Below are 8,295 nucleotides of genomic sequence, written 5' to 3'. Positions count from 1 at the left end.
CTTCTCCCCCTGGCAAAAAAAAAAAAAAAAAAAAAAAAAAAAAAATAACAAATGGAATTAAATAAACACATATTTTAAAAAACACAATATATATATATCACATCAAGGGTCCATACAAATTATATAACAATCAAAAAGAACATTCCTTATTAATGTTATGTGTATTTACTTTACAGAGTAATACACTCATCACTATGCTAAGAACGTATATACATTTTCACTCCATTCCCACAACGCTCCAACACTAAAACCGCCTGGATTTTATGGATGAAAAAACAGACTCAGAGAGGCTAAGTGACTTGCCCTCAATGAGGCTGCTACAAAGCCTGATTGAGTGGGGGAAGGAGCCCAGCAGGTGGCGTGGAAGTTAAGGTGCTAGACTCCCACTTGTTCAACCATGGTTCGAGCCTTGGACCCAGTGGCTAGCTTTCTCACATGCTCCCTTGTGAGCACACATGCCCTACAGCAAAAATTTTTTTAAAATAATAAAATTAAATAAATAATTCTTAAAAAAATATAAAAGAAGAAGAAAGTCCACTGTGTCCTCTGAAGCCATTGTTTTCACAACGACCCCTCCACCACCATGTCTGGCCATTTCAAATCACCATGAAAGGATCCCTGGTACTTAACATGCAGGATGCCAGGCAAAGTGAATTCAGGTGTCCTCTAAAACCTCTGCGCTCTACCACACTTCTGCTGAAGAAAGGGTTCAGGTGGCCACTTCGCACATGGTTTTGGAAGTCTGCTTCTTACAGTCATTTAGGAGTCTTCACTTTGGAAAGAGCTTAGGCGAAAAACACTCAAATCATCAGTAAGTCAGAAATGCTGAAGAGGAGCTTGATCAAACAATCTCAAGTTTTTATAAGTAGGAATAACCTCCCAAACTTGAGCTCTATAAAACCTGAATTCTACTTCACCTAGAATAAGGGGGAAAAAACTTACAGAACTCACAGAATACCCCCAAGATGGCAACATAAATCTGAAAAGAAAAAGGATTAGACAATCAGTAACAACAGAATTCTAAATATATGTACATATATATAATATATATACATATAAAAGGCAGGACACACACTGCCTTTACAGTTTATGGGGCAAAAGAGGAACGATGTCCTCCAGCACACCCCTCTGCTGATGTAACAGAATTTGAAAAGAAATGGGCCAAAGGAGCAGAAATTCCAATTTCTGCTCAGAGGTCATTCTAAAGGCTTAGGAAATATTTTCCTAACACTGTACGACATTGTTTTCATTACTTTTTCTAGACATGTCTATATATTTATTTGGAGGCCTTGAGACATGATAGCAAATAAAAATGTTAGAGTCTCTTGAAACATGTCCCAGAGTATAAAATAATAATTTTATTTATTTATTTATTTATTTATTTATTTGGAGAGGTTTTTGCTATAGGGTGTGTGAGCTTGCCAGACAGAGAGAGACATAGAGACAGAAAGCGAGAAATCACCCCCCAGGGGGGATGGTCACACCGCCATCCTTTTCCTCCATTCTCCTCTCGGGATCTTGGGCACGCACACACATGCGCCCGGCGTGAGTTTTAAGCCACTGAGTCCGGGACGCGAACTGCGGTTGACTATGTGGGAGTCCAGCAACATAGCCATTACGCTAACTGCTGGTTCTCCAAAAATTTTATTTTTAATTCACCAGAGGGTACATGCACTTGCCAGAGAGAACGACAGAGACAGAGAGAGGAAGAAGGAAAAAGCACCCCGACACATACACACACACACACACACCACACACACATGGGGAATGGTCACACCCTAATCTTTTCTCTTCCATTTGAGCCCATATGCACATGAGCTTAGCATGTTTTAAGTTGCTGGGTTTGGGATTCTAACTGTGCAGTCAATCACGTGGAATCTGGCTCCTTAACCACTAAGCCATGGGGTTTTCCCTCAAAACCTTTTTTTAAAAAAATATAATTATTTATTTTATTTATTCATTCATTTATTATTATTTTTTAAAATCTGACCAGAGAAAGGATGAGAGTGAGAGAGAGGAAGCGAGAAAGCAAGCCACCAGATTCAGGACTTGAACCCTGGTCAGCCATGTGGGAGTGTCCAGCGCCTTAACCACCACGCCACCTGCTGGTCCCCTCAAAACCTTTTTAAAGGTCACTAATTAATTTTTTTTTTCCATTAGAGAGAAAGAGACAGAGTAAGAAACAGATAGGCAAGCCCCTCAGAAACTTCATGCTGCAATCCATCCTAACTCAGCCACCCTAGATTATGGGCAGGTAGGTGTATATGTAACTGGCATGCTCAAAGAATCTCAGGGACTCAAGCCCAGGACCTTTCCCATGTGGGTCCAGCTGTGTTACTGTTGCACCAGGGCCTGCCTGGCCACCTTTGGAATTTTTGAGTTCCAAGAAGCTTGATAGCTCAGATCCTATCTTCATATTAAAAAGTTGGTTTATAGGGCCAACAGATGACATAGCAATTATGGCACTGGACTCCACATGGCCAACCATAGCTCGAGTCCAATCCCAGTGGCCTAAAACTCATGCTGGGCACATGTGCATGCCCAAAATTATAGGAGAAGGGATTGTGGCATGGCTAACCCTCTGGGGGGAGAGGTGATTTCTCACTTTCCCTCTCATTAACACTCTCTCTTCCTGGCAAGCACATGCACCCTAAAACAAAAACCTCTTTAAAAAGAGAAAGAATGTGACTTATGGGGCCAGGGATTGGTTTAGTGGTTAAGGAGCTGGATTCCCACATGGCCAACTGCAGTATGAGTCCCAGATCTGGTGGCTTGAAACTCACACCAGGCGTGTGTGCATGTACGCGCACAGCCACCTCCCTGGGAGTGATTCCTCTCTTTCTCTCTCTGGTGAGCGCACATGCCCTATAGCAAATATCTCTCTAAACAACTTTTTTTTTTTTTTTAATTTAAAAAGGAGTGTGGCATTTTTTCCCCCTAAATGCCTGATCTTACACTTCTTATCCATGTTCATCTGTTTATCCTGTCCACTCACAGACTTCTTGTGGCTTTCTCTATGGGCTTAGCATTTTACTGCTGAAGAATTCTTGGCTCCAACAAACTGAGGAGGGTACACTCTACACCTATGATACACAGAAGAGTTCGACAGTCCAGCAGCCAAGGAGGAATCTAGGCATCAGGCTTTCACTGTGGAGGAGGTTCCATTCCCAGTTCTGAGTTTCTTCCAGGAAGTGAAAGCTGCGCATGTGCCACATTAGTGGCAAGAAAGCAGCACTAATCCCAATGGTTTTCTTACCAAAATGTGACCCCTTTTGAAACGGAATGCTACTTATTCATCTGTTGTCTTTAAATCTTTTTTTAAACAAGGTGAGCTCTAAATAAGTAAAATTAAAATAAAAGTTTAGGGCTGGCCCTGTGGCCTGATGGTTAAGGCAGCCAGATTCCACACAGAATTCCAGCCCTGGAGGCTTGAAAAAACTGCCAGATACATGTGTGTTCCTGACGAGATGGAGACAGTGAGGGACTGCAGCATGACGGCGACCTATTGAAGTGCCTTCTCCTTCTCCTTCTCCCTCTCTGGAGAACACATGTGCTCTCTGGGGGGGAAAAAAATTGGGGGGGGGGAGAAAAAGTTTAATAAAAGCAAAACACCAAATTCCACAACCTAGCAAAACATACTGTTGATATGTCCGTTTTCTTGATTGTTTTATTTCTAAACTCACAGCAAACACAAAAGCTTTAGATTTCAATAGAATTCTCTTTGAGAGAGAGAAAAAAAGTATTTTGATAGATAATGCAAAACTAGAACATTAAAATTTCAAGAAGCAATTGTTTGAAATGCCTAAAGCAGAAAGGAAATAACTGGCTTATGGTTCATTAAAGAAACACATTTTAAAATTCAGCCTCACTTTGTTTGCTAACTACATTATGAGATGACACTGAAACTGGCTGGGCTCCCATAACAGCTCCCTCCCCACCCAGGAGCAAGACCAGGCAGCCTCTGAACTCTGCCTCCTAGACACACACTTCCCGACTCCCCTCAGAGCTGACAGCTTACTGACAGATCTTTGGGTCTCATTCTCTCTTTACCACAGACACTGGCCGGTTTTGTTTTGCCCTTTTTTTTTTTTTTTTAATTATCCTAAAACTTGCACCCTACTGCTATGCATAGCCCCAATTTCTAGGGAATTCCCTCCACCCGCAAGTCGACTGTGCAAGAGACACAGTCCAGAGATAACTATCTTTGAAAAAATAGACTCAGCATTTTAAAACGAGTAAAGAAAGCTTCTGGAGCTAGACCTGAGGCACAGTCATTAAGTGCTGTGCACAGGAAGTCCGATCCTACACAGCCGTCCAGAGTCTGAGTCCCAGCCCTGGTGGCCAGAAGAACATGACCAGGCACACACGTTGTGTACTCAGAATTCTGACAGGATAGAATATTAGAGGAAAAAGGGCTGTGGTGTGTGTGATCCGGCCAATTGCAGAATGTTCGCTCTCTCATGCAGGCAACCTCTGGCACTAAAGAAAAAAGAAAGGAGTGTGTGCATGCTAGCTAGCTTCAGGAATTCATTATCTGATGCTTAGCATAAATTATGGTGCTATTTTTTTTTTTAGTAATACAATAGATAAATAGAAAATATAGCCAGGATGAAGCATACCAAGGTTTTCTATGTACATGTATGTCTTTTTAAAATAAGGTAATCCTCATGCCGATCAAAATCCAAAAAGTAGGGACCAGCAGTTAGCGTAATGGCTATGTCGCTGGACTCCCATGTAGTCAACCGCGGTTTGCGTCCCGGACCCGGTGGCTTAAAACTCATGTGTGTGTATGTGCCCAAGATCCCGAGAGGAGAATGGAGGAGAAGAGATTGTGGTGTGGCCATCCCCCCTGGGGGGTGATTTATCACTTTCTGTCTCTCTGTCTCTCTCTGTCTGGCAAGCGCACACACCCTATAGCAAAAACCTCTCAAAAAAAAAAAAATCCAAGAAGTAAAACAATATTGAATACTTACTTACACCAGATACTTTATATACATCTTTACCACAGCAACACATATACAACATATGTCATCCTGGCTTTCATTTCAATGTTAAAGAAAACGAGAGGCCGACAAGGTTAAACTGTTGGGTCCTTGGAAATGTCAAGTTGCAATTTTGCATAGAAAAACATACAAAAATCCATCATAATTTTTCCAACAACCCAATACTATTATAGTTGGGCCAGACAGTGGCACAGAGTTACAGAACGAGACACAGATGGCAGGACCCAGATTTATGTCCCAAGTTCTCCCTGTATACGCCTGGCATGTACATGTGCATGTTCATGGTCCAGGGTGGCTGAAGCCAGGGGTGGATTGTGGGTGAGGACCTCCTAGCTCTTTCGCTCTGAATAAATAACTTGAAAATGAAAAGGGAGGCTGGCAAGTGGCGTGGTGGTTAAGGCAGCTGGACTCCCACATGACCAATCGCAGTTCAAGTCCCGAATCTCTCAGTTTATTTTCTCATGGTTCCCTCTCTCTCTCTCTGGTCAACTTTTAAAATGATCATAATAAAATAAAATAATGAATAAAAAAATAAAAGAAAAAGGGCTGGCCTCATAGTGCAGGGGTTAAGTACTGTGCATGGGGACCCTGATCTCATGTTGAATCCCAGCCTCACAGCTCGTGTGCTGGATTGTGGTATAACTACACCTTATCAAGGAGTGCTTTCTCTTTCTCCCTCTGGCAATAACAAAAGAAAAAGAAAGGTTAAACTCTAGGCCTAAACTCCCAGAAGAGTAAAAATGAGATTACAAAACAGGACTATCTTGCTGCATGCAATGCCCTACACAGCATGGCCTTCCTGGAGCCTCTCAATAAAACGGAAGTACTGTTGCCTCCATTCTGTAGATAAATGGAGTCTATGAGAAGTTAAATGACTTGCTCAAGGTCACCCAAGTGGCAGTCAACTGGGCTGAAATTCCTGTTCCTCAGGCTCTTGGCTTATAGGACATCCTAAGGTATTTGGTCATCTGGATAAGTTGTTTTTGGACAACTAACTCATAACCTTACAGGCCCAATACACATATTTCACTGGGGCCACTATTATGAGTATCAAATCTAGAATATAATGTAGCAGATGAAAAATTTATTACTGGAATTGACCTTCTCTAATCCATCTTTATTTCCCTCATCAGATTAAAAAATTTTTTTAAGTTTGCTACAGGGCACATGAGTTCACAGGGGCAGGGTGAGGGACTAAGAAATCACCCTTCCAGGGTGATGACCACGCTGAAATCCCTTCTCCTTTATTCTTTATTTATTTTTTTCTTTTTTTGGAGAAGTTTTTGCTATAGGGTGTGTGCGCTCGCCAGACAGACAGAGAGAGACAGAAAGACGGAAAGCAAGAAATCACCCCCTGGGGGGATGGCCACGCCGCAATCCCTTCTCCTCCATTCTCCTCTCGGGATCTTGGGCACGTATGCACACGTGCCTGGCGTGAGTTTAAGCCACCGGGTCCGGGACGTGAACTGCGGTTGACTACGTGGGAGTCCAGCGACATAGCCATTACGCTAACTGCTGGTCACCCTTCTCCTTTATTCTTCTCTCAGGGTTTTTGGACAGGCATGTAGCTGACCTCAGTTCTCATGCCAGACTTGGTGCCTTGCTTTCTCACTCCCCCCACTTCCTCTCTCCAGTCAAATTAAATAATAATAATAAATAAAAATTAAATAATTCTAAAAAAAAAAAAAAAGCAAAGCAAAGCAAGAAATGAAGACATACCACATACCATCTGGCTCAAGTGACCCTTTTACAACTCAATTTCTGCAAATGGCTGCATTGTCCTGGCTGGGGTCTATTGCATCCTGCCCTTTGTTGGTGTCTTTGGCCCAGGTCAATTCTGAGAGTGACCGGTGAACCTTTCTCTATCATTCTAGTGCTTTTGTCCTATCTTCAGTTCAAACTCAAACGCCTAGTCTCACTTTGGGTCTGTAACTTAGAGCCAGAGAAACCCAGACAACAAAAATTGTGGAATAAACTATGTACTCTGTACCAGGGAAGGAGTCTTAGGGATCACTTTATTGGTAGGAGATACTTTTGTACTTCTAGTTTCATGGCTGTTCTGGAAGGATAAAGACCCCAGGACACTCCATACACAGGCTGCAAGAATGAATTTTTGTTGGTTAAGAATTGAATTTTTTGGTTATTTTTTAATTTGCCAGAGGATGCATGTGCTAGCTACAGTGAAACAAAAAGACTGGGGTAGGAAGAGAGGGAGAAAACACTCAGTGGTGTGTGGTCACACCGCAATCCCTTCTCCACATCTCAATCCTTTTGGGATTTGGGGTACACACATTCATGTGCCTGGTGTGTTTTTTAAGCCACTGGGTCTGAGATTCAAACCATGTGATCAGCTATGTGGGAGCCAGCTCCCTCACACGCTAGACACAAAGCCACCCAACCACTGTGTTTTTCACATAGTGCTTAAAACTTGAAAAAGTTTACTCAAGGCTAAAATTATTGAACCAGAGATCTTAGAACAGGTTATAAACACTGCAGGATGGCATGCTGTGAAAATGGAGTTTCTTTTAAAGGCAATACAACATTGATAAAAAACACATTACAGTCCATTTTTAGGAATAAATTAGGTTTAAAATGTGTTCATTAAAATGTCCAGGGACCTGGGACCAGCACGTGGCATAATGGCTGCAACGGTGGACTCCTACGTAGTCGATCCTGGTTCAAGTCCCAGACAAGGTGGCTTAAACTCATGCTGGGCGCATGTGCACGTGTGTCTGAGATTCCGAGAGGAGAATGGAGAAGGGATTGCGGCGTGGCCATCTTTCTGGCGAGCACACATGCCCTATAACAAAAACCTCTCAAAAAAAAAAAAAGTCCAGGGACCAGCTGGTGGCATAGTGATTAAGGTGCTGAACTCCCACGTGGTTGACTGCAGTTCAAGTCCTGGACCCAGTGGCTTGAAACTCACGACAGGTATGTGTACACGCATCCTCAAAATCACAAGAGGAGAATGAAGGAGGGTTTGTGGCATGGCCATCCCCCCTTGGGGGGTGATTTCTTGCTTTCTGTCTCAAAAAAACTCTCAAAATGAATAAAAGTCTATAACAAGAATAAGAACCATGAGACCAACAGTTAGCGTAATGACTATGTTGCTGAACTCTCATGTAGTCAACTGCGGTTCAAGTCCTGGACCCAGTGGCATAAAATTCATGCCGAGCGCGTGTGCGTGTGTGCCCAAGATCCCGAGAGGAGAATGGAGGAGAAGGGATTGTGGCATGGCCATCCCCCCTGGGGGGTGATTTCTCACTTTCTGTCTCTCTGTCTCTCTGGCAAG

At 42.8% G+C, this 8,295-nt stretch overlaps 1 protein-coding gene across 3 annotated transcripts in view; it reads right to left on the bottom strand.

The window, feature by feature from the left end:
- The window catches only part of DNAJC11 (DnaJ heat shock protein family (Hsp40) member C11), a 107,489-nt gene that overhangs the window by 86,080 nt on the left and 13,114 nt on the right, over positions 1-8,295 (bottom strand). The window contains exon 2 of one of the 3 annotated variants that reach the window (XM_006145390.3): positions 943-979. The exons of the other annotated variants lie outside the window; for them this stretch is intronic. Coding sequence (XP_006145452.1) covers positions 943-975 — 33 coding nt within the window. The 5' untranslated portion in view covers positions 976-979. The remainder of the gene's footprint in view (positions 1-942; positions 980-8,295) is intronic. 3 annotated transcript variants of the gene reach the window in all.

Source organism: Tupaia chinensis, unplaced genomic scaffold, assembly GCF_000334495.1.
Source record: "Tupaia chinensis unplaced genomic scaffold, TupChi_1.0 Scaffold000146_1, whole genome shotgun sequence".
In the NCBI taxonomy this organism is placed as follows: domain Eukaryota; kingdom Metazoa; phylum Chordata; class Mammalia; order Scandentia; family Tupaiidae; genus Tupaia; species Tupaia belangeri.
Note: the sequence above shows the minus strand (reverse complement) of the source record. Positions and strands in the feature narration are given on the sequence as shown.